The sequence below is a fragment of the Dysidea avara genome, chromosome 8, assembly GCF_963678975.1.
Source record: "Dysidea avara chromosome 8, odDysAvar1.4, whole genome shotgun sequence".
Classification (NCBI taxonomy): Eukaryota; Metazoa; Porifera; class Demospongiae; order Dictyoceratida; family Dysideidae; genus Dysidea; species Dysidea avara.
Genome location: NC_089279.1, coordinates 5,758,174 through 5,777,939, shown reverse-complemented (window position 1 = coordinate 5,777,939; position 19,766 = coordinate 5,758,174). Strand labels below are relative to the sequence as shown.

Genomic DNA, 19,766 nt, shown 5'->3' with positions numbered 1-19,766 from the left:
CGAGTTTTGTCACAGTGTGTAGTTTGTAAGAAACATAGTGGTCCATCATTTCAGCTGCCACATATGCCACCATGAAAAGGTCTCCAGATCAGAACCATTCCAATTTATTGGATTGGATTATCTTGGACCTATTAAGGGTGCTCTGTACAGTTTGCTTATATGGCTTCCCATGAAATTTAATTTGTTCTATAACTTATAAATGGTTTTAGCAAATGTTCTGTACTTTTTTACTGGATATAAGCTAACACTAGTACACAGTTTAGTCCAAACCCAACTGATAAATAACATGAGTTACAGTTTTTCCCTTTATACTAGAACTAGTCCTACAGCTTACGCACAAGAGCCTTGATACTTTTATGATACACTATGCTAAACAGCACAAACCATTGTACGTTTTTATTTTTGTCTTTTAGCTTATCAATCATCACATATTTATCTTTCGGGTTGACACTCCCAGAAATCCTTTTCTTTACTTCCATGTTATTCATCATCTGGACTTGCTATTTCAAAATGGCAATGCTCTTCACTGGCAAAATTACTAAAGTAGCTTGTGTGAAAATTTTATGTCTATTGGATTAAACATGACGCAGTAGTTCTAATTTAAGTGAGAGGGTGTAGAATAGCAAGATACGTGCGCTTGTTGCTATGGGATACCTAATTTACAGGTATCACAGACTAATTAAGTGACCATAATATTTCTTTTAGTGCAAAACAGACTATGTCTTGGGAAGCCTTGTACGAACTGTACAGAGCACCCTTAATGTTGAGGAAGGTGAATCACCAGTAAAAATGGGGGTATGCTTATTTACATGTTTGTCAGTGCGTGCAGTCCATTTAAAATTGGTAAAAGGATTGTCAGCTCAAACGTTTCTAGATTGTCTCCATACAGAGACTCATTTCCCGTAGGGGGCGACCAAAATCAATCATTTGTGATAATGCCCTACAATTTAAATTAGTTAAGTCAACTTTGGATTGACAGTGAACCAAGTTGTTTGAATTATGAGATTTTCTTGCTTGTGAAAGTATTGTGGAGTTTTACCACTGCTCTCGCCCCATGGAAAGGTGGGTTCTATGAGCATTTGATTGGATGGTGAAGCAGAGTTTGATGAAGCAGAGTTTGATGGGATGCAAGCTTTTGTATTGGGTCAAACTACTAACATTGTTGGTTGAAGTCGAAGCCATCATCAATACTAGACCGTTAACTTATGTTGGTGAAGATTTTGAGTCGGGTTTTGTCTTGACCCTCACTCCCTTTCTGAGTGGCAACCGAGATGTGATTCCATCTAGACTACAGTGATGATTTTGACTATTTCCTAAGATGGATTCAGTGAAAGAGTTGAGTGAACATTGGAAAAGAAGCCAAAAACAAATGAACCAATTTTGGGAACCATGGAAACATGACTATCTGCTCAGAAACCTTACCACTTGAACATAGGAATAAACAATCACAATTAAATGATATCCTAAAATAGGTGAAGTAGTTATTGTCAAAGATAACATCTTACATGCAGGATGTGGAGATTAGCTAAAATTAGAGAATTTATTTATAGTAAAGATGAGCAATTAAGATCAACCAAAGTTTTGTTTGCTAACAAAAGCCTTATTACTAGAGCAATTAATCACTTGTTCCCACTGGAAATCAATTCACAAGCTGACTGTGAAGAACTAGCCAGCTCGGATCAAACACCAAATAGCTTTAAAATGTATCAAGAAGAAAAGCCACTGCAGAAGCTTGTATAAGGATTGACAGAGAATGTTGTATGCATTTATTTTGTTTTCCCCAGGAATGTCACAAACTTGTAATTAAGATACCATAGACTCCGGTTATTAAGCGCATGCGCTTATAATTTTCAGAGGAAATATTTAAGAAATACACCACTTGTTAAGCACATGCGCTTAAAAAGTGATTGTAACGTGTTTCTGCTAGGAAAGTATTACTCGTGCCCACCACATTTTTCTAGCGATTTAGTTACCAGTGTTCAGTATAATAGCTTACTTCAGTCAAGGAAACAATGGTGCTGAAAAGTCAGGTGCAGCTATTGTTAATACATGCAGTGGTATCTCGTAGAAACGTGCCCGGCAAAGTATTGAGTGTACTGTGGTGCTTCTGACTTGTTCTATTGGTATTTTACTGCCATTCTACATAGTATTATTAGCTTGCAGGAGTGATTTCAATTATATGCACTTAACAGGAAGTGTTTAGCGCAAGTATTCCATATGCGCTTAACAAGCAATATGCGCTTAACAAGCAATATGCGCTTAATAACTGTATGCGCTGGACTTATTGTACAGTGTTCAGTTCTCTGTAAATTCAATGAAAAGATTGCTGTGCTACTAAGTTTCTTACCTCTTTCCTATCATCTACTCGACATCATAATAAAACAGTCAGTTTACAGCTACTGAATTTTTCTCCCAACCTACCAGCTGCCCGTTTAACTTGCAGACAGGACAAAGTTTCAGACAGTAAAAATCTGTGAAACAATAAGTTTGTATGGTTTGAAGAAAGCAAACTAGTAGCAGTCAAGTCTAGTGTTACAAGTGGATGCATATCCCCAATGGTAGCTTGTAATTGGCAACTTTATAAATGTACTGTAAAGCTACACATTAAAAGTCCTGATTATCAAGGTGTCTTTATTAGTGAGGTGTCCTGATGTCAGGGGTCTAAATATGTGTACACTAGAAATGGAACCATGGGCAAGTGTCCTGATTATCAAGGTTTGTAAATTTCAGGGTGTCCCTCAGGTGTCCTGTGTACGTGCCCTGCAGTTATCAATAGCCCCAGAAGTGAGGCGAGATGTGAACATCAAACACCCAGTCATAGTACAAGAGTAAAGATACCCTATGATTTAAGTAAGGGGAGTGGTGGGACTGTGACATTGTCACAGTCCCACCACTCCCCTTACTTAAATTATAGGGTATCCTTGTCACATACATTACAGAAGGTTTACCTCTCTATATCATCAAGAGCCTTGTTAAAAGAGGCCAAAAATTCTGGAGTAAATCTGTTTTCACCAGATCGTAGTGTCACGATGGCTGTGTATCCATCCTTTCTCCAGGTAACTAACTGCTGGCTTCAGTATACGATAATATACGGGAAGACATACAAAGTTGCACTTGCAGTTATACGATATGCAGTGATTCACCTCGAGCGGGCCATGTTTCAATATAGCCACGTGTATCAGTAGGAGGAACTAAGAACGAACACTTGGACAATGGACAAATTTCCTTCGCAGGAGATGCCGTAAGCGCCACTTAAATTTTCTCGGAGTTTATCACGCCCGTGCTAATAAATTAGTAGGTTATAATCACACTATAGAACCTTCTAGTGGAACACGCAGTAAGTTAATGTCTCCATTTTTGGATACAGACACAGAACAGTTTTACATAATATATAGTTGCTGTCCTGCACTGAAAGACTGTATAGCTGGAATACAGTCAAAAGCTGAATAACTTAACTAGTATAGCCGCTATGCTATGTGTAACAATCAAATGTTTAATTTGTTCAGTTAGAGGTACAATTGGTGAATTAATGGTTGATATCAAACCTCTTTGTTAACAGTAACCTTGAGCTTCAAAGCATTACTGGCAATTATGGCATGCTAGGTCCAGCACAGCCTAGGTTGGTGTAGCTAGCTAGCCTACACTAACTAGTGTCGGTATGCCAGACACACATGATCATTGCAGCCCAGAATTGTGGACAAATGGACAAGTCCTATTATAATTATATACAGCAAAATTATGTTACTCTGCCTTTGCATGTTATTAGAATTACTATATATGTAGCTAGCTACTATAGCTACGTACCTAAACTGAGACAGTAGATCATAGTATAGATAATTTGTGGAGAGTTGAAATAGATCTCAGAATCGCAGTCTGTTTTTCCTCAATCTAAGGAGTATTTACCAGTGCAAACGAGTTCACTGACATAAAGACAGAGGTAGTATTGGAACACGACTGTTGATATTCCATGGTTGTTTTATTAGAGTACTTTGTGGCTGTACTTAAACTATTAATTGATGCTGACTTATTTTATCAGCTATCAGGTGGAAGAGTCTAGGTAATTGAGGTTCTACAGCAGTGTTGTAATATAACCTGACAATGTACAACCTCACAGGTCCTGAACGGTGTTATCACTGTGACAACCTTTCCCCATGGTCACTAGAATCTTGTGCTGTTAGCCATTGGAGAAATTTTTCATAGCCTATATAGGTGCTGCATAATTTCAATATTACAGATACGTTTCAATCAGCAAAAAAATTCCTTATTCTAGCACCTCCTCTGAAGTTGTTTATATACTTCAAAGATGCTACGCCTTCAGTGTCACACAACTACACTACATTAAATTGAGAATTTCCCATGTGGATACTAGTCTCGCATGTGGCTCCAGAATTTGTAATCATCATACATGCATGGAGATGACTGTTCTCCTGTGTTTACAGCTAAGAAAGATTCTTCATGGTTTAACATTTGTGATTGCCCACCATGTACGACGTGCTCCATCATCACATTTCCATGTTTTTGGACTTCTATTCTTTCTCCAATAACTAGATCCCTCTCACTCTAGTAACTCTCTGTTCTTTGTAAAGTCCTTTGTTAACTCATACAGTTGTGCCACTTTTAAGTATCTATTATGATTCTAAATATGTGTTTCCTGTTTTGTAACTAGCATATCTCTATTTTAACCTTGTTGTTGTTGTTTGTTTGTTTTTGTACACTGTCATTACAAGCCTTGCTGCCTTCTGTAATTCACCTTACCGTTACAGTTAAAAATAAATAAAAATAGAACTTAAATATTATTCAGTTAATTAAATCTGTTAAGTGTATAAACAGCATCACTTTGGTAACCCATCGCTTCCTATCAATGCTTCTTGGCTATCACTTACTAACTGGGGGCCTTCACCAACCTGCAGGGAACACTTTCACAGATTTAGTTAGTCTAAGAACGCTCACCTTAGTGTGGATAATATATTTGAGTGCACCAGATGAAGGAGACAACTCAATTGATGAGATGATATCCTGTAGTAGTGCATGTAAACATGTGTTGCTGCTATACTGCAGTAATACTCACACCATCCAAGTCGTGAATAGATGTTGCATCTGTAAATCCATGAAAATAACTAGAAATATCAAAAATATATCATGAAAAGCTACAAAATATGTAGATGTCACACAATCACCAGCATGCTGTCCTACAACAGCAAAACAATATCTTGCTAACTCAATGCTGTAATCTGACTGCCACGCGTCACTAGTGACTGTTTAATTAGAATATTTTGCAAACAGGTATATGTTCTATTAGAGTAACTGAGAAATGAATAGTCAAATATATAATGAACACAGATTAGCGGGGAACCGAGAATATAAGTTAACGTATCACTTACTATTGCTGGTCATCAGTTGGTGGGAAGTAATACTTTATCAGAGATAAAAGTTGTGGAACATTTTTCGACTCCACAAACAAAACAGCATTCGGACCAGCATCATAAGAATAAGCCACCTATAATTGAAATATATATTGTATGCACACAAGAATTTACAGAATCATACTTTAATTTCTTTCTGAAAACTATTATATTTGGTGATCAAAGAAATAATCCTCCTAGAGGTATCGTTCATATATGTTATAGGAGGGTAGGTGTCCAAGCAGATGGCATGGAACTGGTTGCTGTCTTGCATTGTGAGTTTAGCAAATGTTTGGAAATCCTTGTTGTGTATGGCTGTCTCCATCTCAGCCATCCTAGCTGGTACCACATGTTGAGCTCGATACTAACAACAGAAATACACAAGTTAACAACAGCTATAATATTATTATGTAATTGAACATATGTGACTGGATTTTGCTCATATGGGTGCATTGTTGATTTACAGAAAAAATATTTTAATATTTTAAAGCATTGCTACTCACTAGCCTTGGAAGTTATGCGTATGGACTTTTCACCAAAAAAGATGAAGCAACTCATATCCCTTAAGAGCATTTGGCAGCCGAAGTAATCCTTGTAAAGTTTTCCATCACTTTAGATACGTAGGTTTTTTCACCAGTGCTGCTTTATCACAAGCCCTCAAAAAGGGGAGGAGGTGGGGGTTGCGGAGTGGTCAAGAGATATACTACAAAATGGATGAGGATGGTAATTGAAGGCAACAGACCACAAAACAGCCTGTCAGAGTTAAAAAATAGGCTGAAATCTCACAAAACACACATACATCCCACATTCAGCTCCCTGCTCGTCTGTCCAGAGTGTTTGAAGCCTCTACACCACATCCCTGGTGTTCACAGGCCTGTACAGATGTCTGGCATGGTTATACAGACCACCAGAAAAACAGTCTAACAAAAGCAGATCCAACAAGTTGAAGGTAAGTTTGACGTGGAAATTGTTAGCCTGATTTTAATAGTGCAGCAATTTCATACTGGTGTTATCACAGTTGTGACTCTTGTACCCATGTGGTTGATTTTGCTAGATCCAGTCACATATACATTCATTGGACAAACACTGAAGTAGCCCTTTTGACTGAAAACAAAGCTTTGAACATCTTTAACAATCATAATAAAAAGTAATGGTTTAGACTTTGCCTACCAGTCCTGGGGCACTCAGTAACAGTAACATGACATGCTTTTACCCAGCAGTATTACCAACAAAAATTTAATCTTGAAATTGTTCTACTAAGATTTTACCAAGCAATAATTTTCCCTGATAATTTCAACTATCTGACCAGGCTAAAACCTGTGGGGTCATAATTATTGAAAGAATCAGAAAAAATGGTACAGAATAGTATTCTCTACTGAAGACATTACAATGCAACAAACACAATCAAACTTTAAAACAGCATGTAAATATTCAAACTGACTGTTTTATTAGAGCATATATGATTGTTCTATTAGAGTAACTTGATCTTTACTGGGGAATTACACCTATGACGGCTTACGTTATGCTAACACTCTGTCACACAATTTTTTAGCCAAGTCACTGATCTGTCGCATCCATGAACCATAAGATAAATTTGTCATAGTTATTATATTGTTGTCACTCCAAATAATAACACACTGGTGTTGTGGTACAGAGCTAGTAACATTATCCGCATGAATACCACTTGCAATATGATCAGTAATTAACTTTCTGGGTCACTACAAGTCCATGAAACATAGATTAATTGTATGGCCTAAATGATAAAACAGCAAAGTACAAGCACATACTGTACATAGCTACCGCCCCGAAGGGCACGGTGTGTGTTTGTGTGTGTGTGTGCGTGCGTGTGTGTGTGTGTGTGTGTGTGTGTGTGTGTGTGTGTGCATGTGTGTGTGTGCATGCGTGTATGATCAGATACTGAGGGTGGGAGTCAGAGTTATACCCTAGTATCACCTATGAATGAACCCCCTTCTGGTTCTTCCTCTGCTACCAAACAAGGTACCGTACAACAGGAAATATTTATGAAAAGAACATTTGAAGAATTTACAATTAATCAGCTTTGACAAGTTAAAATTTGACAAAAAAGCAAGAAATCACATATCTAAACAATGACTTTTGAGGCACTTATTGACATTTGACAAATTAAAATTTTGATGAATGTAACTGATTCGTCAAATTTATCCAATTTTTCTGTTACTAGCTATAACGCATGAGGTAGTACTGTTTGCCACCTGTAGCAGTAAAGAGCTACTTGCAGGCTTCATTCAATTCCATAAAATGCACACTTCAAATTATCACAAACAATTGTGTACCTTCAATAATTCACTAGTCTCCACACTTGCTTGCATACCAGTGGTGCTGCTGTATTCCTTCCTAGCATCACTCACCTAAAAAATCATCACAACAAATATCAATAACTGGAAAGCAAAGCTCGTGCCACTCTTCAAGGTTTCATTTTGCAGCAAAGAGATATTACATGGGTAGTTATACGTGTATAACAGATACAAGCAAATTTCAGGTGAATACAAAACCGATCAGACATATCTGATTAGTACGAGTAGCTACTGATGACAAATAAAAACCCTGTTGGTATCATTTCCATACATGTGTAGATATTCCAAAGCAGGAAAATGCATATGGGTGTACGGTCTTCAATAAGTTAATACTATACAAAAAGATTGCGTACCCAGTGATGTCGAGGTTTATTGTTATGTGAGGTATTGTGGTTAAGTTTCCATGGCAATTAACAAACACTTAAGTTTCTATAGTAACTCGTTACAATGAATATATGCCTGGCATAGCCTTATCACATCTAATGTTGAACTGATCAATAGTAAAGTACTGACGGTAAAAGAAACTGCACGGCTCATTTTAATTAAATACGTGGGTGGGTAAAATCATAGCATTTTTTATTCATAAAAATGACCATAACTTTAGATCAGAATGGGCTATTGACATAAACAAATAATATCTTTTACCAATGTAAAAATAATGCCTCAGAGAAATAAAGACAAACTCAATGAATTTTCAGTACAAAATGCCTGCAAAGGTCACCAAAGGTCAAAGCTGTGATGGCACTATATCAAAATAATGAATGTCATCAGGACTACAATTGACATGGAAAGCTTCATGCTTTTCTCACAAATAGTACAACTTTCACGCTATGCCACTCCACAAAGGTACTTCTACAACTTTTAAAACTATCAATAATATTATTACATTTTAATGCCCACAATTATCACTAATTGCTATACTTAACTGTGACCTTTTTTTTCAAAATGTACATTACACCAAAGGTATTACCACTAGAACTAATATCTCCATCTCAGGCCAGTGGGTGGCTGGAGCTACCTGCACAGCAATACTGTCACTACCGTCATCATGAACACCAACATCCCATCGTACAAATCCTCCATACATACTCCGACAAGCACTACCCGATCCTTGCCTAGTATTGAGAATATGACCATCACAAGGTGTACTGTGCTCATGTGTCACACAGCATTACCTTGCTAATACTGACAAGTCCCCTTTTACGTTAAAAACCTTAGCCAGACAGTAAACTATGGAGAAATTACAGCATGGCATTTGGTCTAATATATATGTTCTCACCGAGGCATGCATATCCAGCTGCTGATGATGCAAGGCCGGCTGCTGTTGGGAAACTGTTATTTGAGCAGATGTGCACATGAGCAGTGGCCAATTCAGGGTCAGTGCATAGTGCCCTGACTGCAGAGCATGAGGAGAGATGACAAATGGTAACAATTTTAGCATGTTGGCTACCTTGTCGAAGACAGTTCTGAAGGCGAGGATTTGAGATTGATTCTTCCCTACAATGCAAGCATTGTTTAAGGACTTCAATTATTGCTTGATCTCACTTTCCGTTCAGCCAAATCCGATCACTCTCGTACTCCTTGCTGACTGCGACGGTGGTCATGGCTTTGAGCTGCGCAGTATAGAAGGGATAAACATAACGTGCGTGGATCATCAAACCAACCTCTGATTGACTTAGCGTTGCACTCAATGAAGCGTTCACAGGAAGGATCAGCTTCTGGTCTCGCTTACCCCCTGCAAAAATGAAGTAGGGAAACAGCTACTTAACCATCACCATTTAGCAATGTCCTTAATGAGAACAAACTAAAAACTTACAATACTTGATCACTGCAATGTTTACTGGAGCAGTACACGTCGCTACCTTCGCCATCGCGAACTGTATTCATAAACTAGTTCAGGTTCGATTGTGGTATTTGTATTGCCTCATGGCTTGTAGGTGGAGATTTGGTCCACATACTCTGAGGTTACATCGGTTTATACGCAGAAAGGTCATCCGTTCATGTTGCACGGATAACAGCAAGACCCCTGAGGAGACGGAGGTTGCAAACCGAGCTGCAAACTCATCTGAGAAGAAAAACAGTGGATTAAATCGCATACTGCAGAGACGGATTAAAAATGAGTTGTCCTACGCACTTCCTACTGTCCCTTTACCACCAAAGCTAACAGAAGCAGTAAACGAAGTGTTGAAATGTGAGCGTTCTATTAGAGTGTTTTTTGGTGAAATTTGCGTCCTTGCATCAGATCATCCTAAGAAAGAAGTGATAACAGCTGGTAATTCCCTGATTGACCACCTTAGCGCTAGGAAGAAGATGACTACCATTACAGGTAAGTAGGTGACATGTCTTCTCTGTTATATTACGGCACTTTGTGTTTATTTCTGATGGATACATCATGTCTGCTTCATGGTACATCATATTACACTAATGGTACACACATCCTGGCCACTGTGCAGAGTGGTCAAAATCTCTACTCAAGTAAACACCATATTTTGTGGAGCTACAGTTAATTTGCTTTACTTCAGATACAATCAGAGAGAGGCCTTGGCTACCATGGTGTCTAGGTTAAATGGTACCTATTCTACTACCCTGCGAGTGCTCAATGAAGTGAGTGTGTTGTAGTTGTGTGGTTGATCGTGTGTGTTAAACAAGATACGAAGACGGCGACCAGAATTCCAGCCAGAAACTGTCCTAGATTTTGGCTCAGGGCTAGGAACTGCTGTGTGGTAATCAAAAGTTCCCTGGCAATCTCGTATAATTCTAATTACAGGGCAACTAATGAAATATGGAATAAATCAGTGTATGAGTACTTGTGTGTAGACACTTCAGAAGAGATGGAGAATTTGGCAAAGATACTAAGAAAAGGTCAGCAAGTTGAATCTGTCTGAAATTTGGACATGCACCTTGATAATCAGGACACTTGTCCATGTCCCATTTGTATTAGTGTACACACATTTATACACTTCTGTCTAATAAAGACACCTTGATAGTCAGAACACTAGATAAGGAGGGTGTCCAGAATAGAGCTAAACAAGTACAGTAACATTGGTTGCATCATTTCTAGGAGGAACCAAATCTGGGAAGGATTTGATCGAGAATGTATACCACAAACAATACTTACCTGTATCAGGAAAGGTTGTTCACCATGTTGTGATATTGCCATGGTAATTATCTGGTTGTTGTTACCTTAGCAACAATATGACCTAGTGATAGCAGCATACTCACTCGGAGAAATGTCACCAAAATTGCTACGAACAACTCTAGAGACCCTGTGGAGGAATACACTGAAATATCTGGTAGGTCACTAAACTACTCTAATAGAACATACACATGTAACTGTTGTCCTGTGTGTAGGTACTGATAGAGATGGGGGACAAGGTTGGCTTCCATTGTATTTCAGAGGCCAGGACCCATCTTATTAAGGTAACACTTGCTGTAAATGTAGAACTCCTTTGTAAGAACACAAAGTTACCAAATTTTGACAACCGTAGTTGCTTAATAATTTATTTGACAAGAATTTAATTTAACGTCTTGCATGGTAGTAAATTGTGTAGCTAGCTACATGTCTTCTCATTTAAAATGCTTACTTCATTGCCTACATACTGGAGAGACTGATGTGAAACAGAGGTTGGAGATTTATTCAATCCATAGCCAGTGCAGCAGCCATCTGAAAAGGAAACAAAGTGATTGGAAACATTCTCTGTGCAAGATCTCCACTGCAATATATTACAGACAATCATAGAATTGTTTGATAACCGTAGGCCAAAGCTAAGATTAGTGCAGAAAGTGCCTCCCATACAGTTAAAGTGTTTATAACTAGCTATCTCAGCTTGTGTATCAGATTTGATGAGTCTCCACTTGGCCACTTGGTTATACTTCTACCTTCAACATCATCATACTTGACGAGCTTGCTATAGATATGCATACAGCATCTGGCTTGATCTTGTTGATTATAATATTAGCACCAATAATATGGCAAGATTTTAGTTTGACGATTTTGTGCCATTTATTTCTGCAATTAAATGTTTTGCTGTGTCAGTGATTAAGTTTGTGGTATTTAGTTTTACAAGTGTAGAATGGTTTTGTGAACTGTAACCTTGTTTATGTAAATGGTATGTAGCAACATGTCTATAATAATTGTTCAGATAATGAGGGAACAAGTTGAAAATGAAGGTGTCAAAACTGATGGCGATGACGAGCCTCAGAGTAGCGGCTACATATTTGCTCCAGTAAGTGTCACAGTGTCATAGCAATAGTTCAGTAGTGATGAAGTGTTGTTTTATCTCAGTGTACACATGAGTTGACATGTCCATATGTAAGGAAGGGTAAAAGTTATTGTCGTTTTGGACAACGATCACATCTCTCCATCTGCCAGGTTTGTCATTGTGTTATTTGAGTGTACTTACCATGGTCTCATGTTCCCAGACCACTTTTCTTTTGTGTGGATTTTCCCACTTCCACACAGTAGACAAAATGGTCTGGCTACATGAAACAAGTATGCAATGTTGTGATAGAACTAAAGAATCAGTAAATACTCAAATGTCTAGTTGTTTTGTTTCTGGTTTATAGGAGAGAGATCCTTGGCTCAAAAGGGCGGGATTTGTTACAGAGAACTATTCATATTTAGTTCTGTCTCGTGGCAACAGGCCTGCAGATGACAATGGTACTGTTCTACTTGTTATCAAATAACCCTAAACTTAGCATTGTAGGATACGCAAGATTACTGAAAGAACGCAAGCAGGCAAGAAGGATGGTTATCTGCAACATTTGTCCTCCCAATGGTAAGAACACGATAATGTTACAACAATGACATTTCCTATATCTGTTGCTGTTTACAGCACAAGTACAAAACTTGCACAAACAAATTTAAGACTACGAGTATCAAATACTATCCAATTCGTAATTTGCTATTTATATGGATGCTTACCATATAGCGGGTTTTACTGCATCTGTAATTTGTCAGCAATCTTGAAAGTACGACACAAATTTCTGCAACCGCAGCTCTCCACAAAAATAAAATCCACTGAAATTTTTCTAGAAATGCGTTGGAAGAGATGAAAGCATTGCCAAGCAGTTGTATAAACGACATTTTGGCATTGGCAAGAAACTTACTTGCATTACAGAAAAGTTGGGATGTGCACTGTGGACTACCCTACAGTAGTGGGGTACTTACTGCACACCGGATATGCAGTTTGTTTTCATTTCATGGTGACACAATAATACGTCGAATTACAAGGAAAAAGACACGAAGATATAATAAACTAGAATTTAATTATTGCGGCTAGCCACTGTTTATTGCAGTAAAAACCCACTATATGGTATGGTATATTAATTTGTCGTATTACTACATACACGGTGGGGTAGTGTTCTATTTATCGGAATCTGATTGAATTTCAATATGTTGTCCAGAACTATTTAAACTGCCATGTCACAGGAAGGTTTCCAAATTATTAAAACAATCTTACAAAAAATATCAGTAAGTTCTTGCAAGCAAAGTCATAGGCCTCCAAACGCTCCCATCTAATACTAGCTTATTCTGATTACAAGCTTTTCCTTACTGCGGCAATTTGTGCCAATCTGATCTGCTGTACATATGCTTCACTCCTTATTTGTCACTTGGTGTTGTTTAATATTTTAGGTTATTCTGAACAAAGGATATATACTAAAATACGATCAGGAAAGTGAGCAGTACATGTTTAAAATACATATATACTACACACAGGTGCTTGTGGATACATATACCTCAGTATGATTCATAAGTACTAACACAGCCAGAATGTGCTGTGTTGTGTGTAACAAGTCACTGGAACATTAGTAAACTTATTTGTCACTATAAGCTTCAGGCATTCACAAGTATAAGAGAGTATTTTGGCACTCCACAGAACTGATTCAACTAAACATTGTAGAACCTTATACGCACACAATCCTAGACATGCTAGAGTGATGTAGGTTATTCCATACAACGGCTAGCAAGTTAGCTCACTAACTGCTGAATGGATGGATGGACAGACAGCATTTCAGCTTAAGCAGCTGGTTACATAAAAATTTCAATTCTTTGTTTCCCCACCATGTCACATTATTTTTCTTTCTTCAGAGTCTCTGTAACCCCCTGCTAAAGACTGAAAGACTACAGAAGTCTATACAATACCCCCACAAACCCAGATTACTTTTTTGGCAAAGAAAAGCAATCTGGTTCACACACGCACGCACACACGGTGATCTGTCTATGTAACCCTGCTTGTTTATACACAACTACTGATTAACACTACTGTGTTTAGTATTAATGTGTGTGATCACTTTTCAGGGAAGTTTACAGGATGGTACGACACCACACACAGTGGGGAGACCTAGTCCCTCTAGTTGAAAAAGTCAGTTAACATTAATAACAACCATACCTCACTTAACAACATGCACTTCAGCCAGCTGAGAAGACTGAACCAACAACAGATGATAAGGATGAGCTCAATAATGTAGATAAACTGAGTGAAGATGATACAATGAAATAATAAATCAATTTTCTCTACTAACTACTAATTCATCATGTATGTGTGAAGTATTTATTGTTATCTAAATGATACGGTCGCTGTGTTGGTTGTGTACGACCTGTTGATATGACCGTTACTGAAGGTGGCCACAAAATCATGATGACGCAGGATAGATGACACAATGAAACAGCTGATACAAAAGAATACAAGCCCTGCCAGCCATATTAACACATACGTATCATACCCTTGAAACTCCAGGTAATAGGCTGGTGCCAACCACAATGCCTGCATAAAAATTAAAATCCACAATGTAAACATTATCATAATTAGAACCCACAATCATACCTGTCCAATGAACCATGAAGAGGTCAGCACAAAGGCTTGGTGGATGTTCAGTTTGGAGTATGGCACGACAAGTGGTAACAGGACCAGGTACCACAAGAAATACTGCGATGTACACACTTTATTGAAGGTCACAAACACACATGTCTGTACAAACAGGCACAGAGTGATATCTTGATGAAGAATGATGGCTGTTACAACCACTAATAAAAGTTGTGGTAGGAAAGCCATTAAACTGATCAGTCGAGATAGCAGTGATTCACTGGTGACATACAACATGTAGAAGTATACAGAAAAGTTATGTTTAATGTCCGTACGTGTGAAGTGATAGAGATAGGCCTCTTGAAGGAACTCATTACCATAGCTACAATAGAAAGATACAGAACACATTATAATCATTCTATTACTAGAGAAGAGTAACTTACAATACATACATCACAGCTGTTGTCATGGCAAATGTCAGAAAACTGGTCACAGTAAAAACCTTCCTGTCTTTAGAAAACAATTCCTCCACTTGCCAACCAAAAATTTTTCCATGCATTGATGGAGCAGACACAAACCCACTTCTCGTTGGTGTACTAATAACAATCACTTTTTCACTGTAGTCATTGTTTAGGAAGAGATACAATGGTAGTGCATATATCACTGGGTACATCTTCATGTGTACTGCAAGTCCATAGCTGATGGCAGACAAAACTGTACGTTTGGTAAGCAACAGATAAATTGTTAACAAGATAAGACCAGTTATAAGTGGCTCAGCATTTCCCCGGCTGGATACGGTAGCTGTGACAGGATTAAGCAGCCAAATGGCACTACAAAATAGACTGAGAGTCCCATTTATTCCACGAAGGAGTAGTATTTCGCGGATAAGGATCCCGCACAACACGTCACAAATTACAAAGATTACCTTCCCGAACGAGTAGAAGAGAAATATGTTCGGTGACAGCAGGATGGCAAGAAGAGGTGTGTAGCGGTACGTCTCTCTTAAGAACGGTGAGTTGCCTTCAGTGAAATGTCTGGCTCCATCGCTGAACACGTGATAGTCAATGTCCGTGTACTTAACGTCTAGGTATCTATCTTGCACTTCACCATAGAACATCAGTGCTACACGGAATAGGAAAGAGAAGGCGATTAACCGCTTGGCTGTAATCCATCCGTACAACAGGTTGTCGGGCATTTTTTCAGACGAGGTGCAAGCCCATGCGCGTAAATTGAAATAGACTGAGCTAAATTCATCGTGTAATATCTATGATGTAATGTGGTGTCCTGATTAGTGACGCAAATTACAACGTAGCTACGTAATTCTGTTTCCACTGTATGTTTCCAACCATTTTGTAGTGGTTTGGTTCAGTTGGAGGCTTTTGCAGCAAAGCTCTTCAGTCTAGCTATAGCTGTAAAGGTTTCCATTCAGTCTCTGCCATACTAATGCACCATCTATGTATGTGTAGCTTCTCAGTACAACTTGTGAAAATGATGCTTTAAAATGTGACTTACTGTTTGCCGCTGAATGATATATATACTGAAACTTTTTCTCTTGATCTGTGTTTGAAAGTCCAACTATAGCTATATCGATTCTCCATGCATCATACAATATGCATAGTGTGGGGCTTGTTCCTGAACAATATACTCAACATAATAGAGCGGTTAGAACAGTCACCTATAGATATGAAAGTTCACCTTTAGAACTATAGATGTTACCATGATTACAATCTTATAAATACCATGGACAGAGAGAAGTAAGGAAGGCTGTGCAGTTTTTATCCCTGAAAAATCTACAGACAGATTTCCTTGTGGAACGAAAACTTCAGTTTATTTTTAGAAGTTCGCTTGTTCACTTCACCTTTTCAAGTTGCTTTAAGCAGAAGGCATGTTTTTCTAAGGTGATTAATAGATCAACAGTACCATAGAGTCGGGTTGTTAAGTGCATGTGCTTATAATTTTTGGAGAAAACTTTTCAGTTGTAAAAATCATACTATTTGTTAGGCGCATATGCCTAATAAATAATAATGGTGTGTGTAACACAGAATCACTATATACATTGTAATAGAGTAGTTAATAGTTTGTGCCGGTCACCACGCCAGTGTATAAGGATATTTGACTCCATTTCTGGGTGAAATCCTTCATAATATCATAATCCAGATGACTACATTTGCTGTATATGTAATAGTTATACCACGGGCACGAGTACGTATATACAGGCAAAGCACGAGTGCCCATGGTATAACTAATATGTTCTACTTTAGCATGTAGACCCACCTAATTGGCAAAATCTTTAGTTGCTATACCCTTCTCTTACATAGGGAACCAAGTAAGCTGTGATTGTGGGATTTTTTGCCAAACAAACTGTGATTGTGGGATTCAATTTTAATACATCCGCACAAACAGCAGTTTGATTTTATTTTTGCAATTTTAAGAGACTAGTGTTAATTATGTTACTTTAATTACTACATTTACAAAAGTAAAAAACAAACTACTGTTGATGTATTAAAATTGAATCCCACAATCACGGGTTGTTTGGCAAAATTCAATTCCACAATCACAGCTTGCTTGATTCCCTATACAAGAGAAGAGGATAACAGTATAACATCAAAGAAATCTGATTATTTCTGGATATAGTGTGCACTCCTATTAGGTGTGTAATGTCTCAAGTTAATGAGATATATGCACTGGTGGCAGTGCGTATATCTTGTTAAGGCAGTGTGTAAGGAGATATACGCACTGCTTTAACGAGATAACGTTTTGAGTCAGTGCGATATGTGATATATATATCACATATCGCACTGACTCAAAATGCACCAGCTTTCCTTTGATCTGAGGTGTGAAAGTGGTACGCACACACACACATATATATATGTATATATAGTGAAGGGAGACATAAGCACTTTCAGTACTTTCAGTTTTCTTCCCCATGTGTAGCTTTGTCGTACAAGTTGTTGTCACATTTGGCCATGTGTGCTTATCAGCCATACAAGAAATATGTATGTGCTTAACAAATAATATGCACTTAATAGACACATGCGCTTAATCCGGTAGTTTATGAAAATGTATGCAAGCATGGTATATCATGCAGATCATGCAGCATGGCATATTTTTCTGAATGCAGTCAAAATGTGTTAAAAGTGTATAACGCAATTTCATCATTACATATCAGACATATATGTGGCACATATGCTGCACATGCGAGAGCACTTGCATGCTTCTTTATACCAGTTAGGTACCACACCTACACCTGTGCATGTATGTATATGCAAACACCTAGACCTACAAGGTGTGGTTCTATCTGGTCAATCATATAGTGGCCTTGCCGATTCTGTAGGTGCAATACAATTGAATTATGTTGAGTAATTGTGAGTACATGTACACTGCTTATACAGTGGTTGTGTTCCAACCAACAGGGCATAGGCGTAGCAACCAGGGGGGCTGCAATTTTCTGATTGTAAATTTAAAAAAATATCAAGACTATGATACTCTATTAGAGCAGCTCTAATAGTAAAGCAGTTACAGTATTCAGAAAAGTAGTGTAGCAAATTATGAAGTTTTGAACAAAGATTTTTATGTACTTTATCAGTGTGGAGGGCAGCCATTCTTAGCAGGTATCAACATTTGATTTTTGTTCAACACCACAGTAGAGCCCCCCTACCTAAAAATATCTTGCTACACCTATATGCAGGGCTATAGCGCTTGAATGCGTGGTAAACTATCTGAATGATTTTACAGTTCTACTGTGTGAGTTTTTCTGCATGATGCATGTAGCTAACACTGTAATTCTAAGAACTAGCTTTTCAATTCAATTTTACTAAGTTACTTTCATCAACAGAACCAACATATGCTAGTTGAGCTATGAATACCATAAGCATGGCACAACCACACAGTGCACTTATTGTGTAAGTAGAGGGAGGCAGATTACTGACACTAGCTACCTCTTCAGCTAATACTTTCTTGGTATTGGTATATGATTTAATTATTCTGTACCTGTCTTTATAATATTTAGCCCAATGTTTGGGTGATATAACATATTGATGATGTAGGCTAAAATTAGTAGAAATGACCACAGAGCAATTTTGTGACACTCATTCCGAACATATAGCTACCTACTTTACTTCCTGCATGTTCTTGTGAAAGTTATACTTGACCATGCATTGTGTATGGTTATTATGGTAGGCAATCCAAATCATTGGTCCCCCTCTGCTGAAAAGTATCTGGGTATACGTACCCACCTATTGGTGAGCTAGTAGCTCAACAGCCATGAAATTGTGTAGCCATACACGTGCGTCAAACATGCTGAGAAATCAACTGTTGTGATTTTTACTCAACATAGATTTATAACTGTTAGTTTATGCTAGTATACAAATTATATAACTAATAACTAAATCAGTAGCAATAAAAAATTAGAAAACTTAATGATGTGAAAGTTTTTTGCTACACAGACATGCACATGGTACCAGCATACAATGTTGTGAGGGTTACACTGCTGTTAAATAGTCATCATAATAATTAGTCCATTCAGAGTCTTCAAAACCACGAGTGTTTCTTTCTAGTGAATCTGTTCTCTTTGTATCATGGAGGAATGACTTCAACATGTTCCAGTGTTGTGGAGCTGTCTTGTGAATCATTTCAGCAGTTACCCATGTAAAATCATGAAAGTCAAAACCTGGTGCTACAGCTTCTCCTATCAAAGTGTATATTATGTCCTTCTTTGATTCCTCATCAGCTGATTCAGGAAGTAACATACGACCACACTTCCATGTTCCACCTTTTACTGGCAGCTGAAACACTTGTCACCCATCACATCTCCTCCTAGTACTGCTCTATTAACTCTCCACTGGTTGGGTCAAACAAGATGTACTCAAATGGAACACCTCCATGATAGTAATGTACATGATCAGACAAGTTAATTGTTAGGGATAATATTGGAGAGTCTCCTGTTGACATCCAATAGATAGACGTGAGAGCATTTCGACGACCATCTTGGCCTTTTTTCTGACTAGTACAATATGTCATTACAAGACCTTTGTCTGGTACATTCAAATCAGTTTCTCCTCTTGTGCTCATTGGCTGGTCACTTCCTGAGCGATGAGTCTCCAAGAAAAAACCACCTTCTGGATGGGCTATCAACCCTAGTTTGTTGATCAATATCTCCGCTGTTAACTTTGCCATGACTAGGAAATAATGTGCAGAGATGTCACAGTTATACCTGCTTTTATATG

At 38.0% G+C, this 19,766-nt stretch overlaps 3 protein-coding genes and 1 long non-coding RNA gene across 6 annotated transcripts; 1 reads left to right on the top strand and 3 right to left on the bottom strand.

Annotated features, from left to right (window-relative positions):
• Positions 1-2,347: 2,347 nt before the first annotated feature.
• LOC136264442 (uncharacterized) lies at positions 2,348-3,272 on the bottom strand. The gene is made up of 3 exons (XR_010705110.1): positions 3,144-3,272; positions 2,949-3,071; positions 2,348-2,471 (listed from the first exon to the last, which is right to left on the bottom strand). It is a non-coding gene; the product is annotated as an uncharacterized lncRNA (long non-coding RNA).
• Positions 3,273-4,737: 1,465 nt separating this feature from the next.
• Positions 4,738-9,682, bottom strand: LOC136263224 (diphosphomevalonate decarboxylase-like). The gene is made up of 13 exons (XM_066057726.1): positions 9,552-9,682; positions 9,400-9,470; positions 9,281-9,348; positions 9,186-9,232; positions 9,015-9,131; positions 8,911-8,965; positions 8,706-8,850; positions 7,715-7,789; positions 5,548-5,766; positions 5,382-5,497; positions 5,069-5,117; positions 4,951-5,016; positions 4,738-4,904 (listed from the first exon to the last, which is right to left on the bottom strand). The coding sequence occupies exons 1-13, from the start codon at positions 9,604-9,606 to the stop codon at positions 4,833-4,835; spliced, it is 1,155 nt and encodes a 384-aa protein (XP_065913798.1). The 5' UTR covers positions 9,607-9,682; the 3' UTR covers positions 4,738-4,832.
• LOC136263222 (ribosome assembly protein METTL17, mitochondrial-like) lies at positions 9,611-14,312 on the top strand. 3 transcript variants are annotated; one of them, XM_066057723.1, is made up of 16 exons: positions 9,613-9,926; positions 9,978-10,061; positions 10,189-10,210; positions 10,258-10,339; positions 10,385-10,458; positions 10,503-10,597; positions 10,797-10,867; positions 10,924-11,028; positions 11,087-11,155; positions 11,878-11,961; positions 12,021-12,107; positions 12,302-12,395; positions 12,442-12,513; positions 13,371-13,413; positions 14,037-14,100; positions 14,152-14,312. In XM_066057723.1, the coding sequence occupies exons 1-16, from the start codon at positions 9,662-9,664 to the stop codon at positions 14,236-14,238; spliced, it is 1,398 nt and encodes a 465-aa protein (XP_065913795.1). In that variant the 5' UTR covers positions 9,613-9,661; the 3' UTR covers positions 14,239-14,312. The 3 variants fall into 3 exon arrangements, with proteins under 3 accessions (XP_065913796.1, XP_065913794.1, XP_065913795.1); XM_066057722.1 differs by having other exon boundaries at positions 9,612-9,926; positions 10,393-10,597; XM_066057724.1 differs by lacking the exon at positions 13,371-13,413 and having other exon boundaries at positions 9,611-9,926; positions 10,393-10,597.
• Positions 14,190-15,769, bottom strand: LOC136263223 (GPI mannosyltransferase 1-like). Its single transcript, XM_066057725.1, has 3 exons — positions 14,985-15,769; positions 14,563-14,923; positions 14,190-14,502 (listed from the first exon to the last, which is right to left on the bottom strand). The coding sequence occupies exons 1-3, from the start codon at positions 15,734-15,736 to the stop codon at positions 14,296-14,298; spliced, it is 1,320 nt and encodes a 439-aa protein (XP_065913797.1). The 5' UTR covers positions 15,737-15,769; the 3' UTR covers positions 14,190-14,295.
• Positions 15,770-19,766: the final 3,997 nt, after the last annotated feature.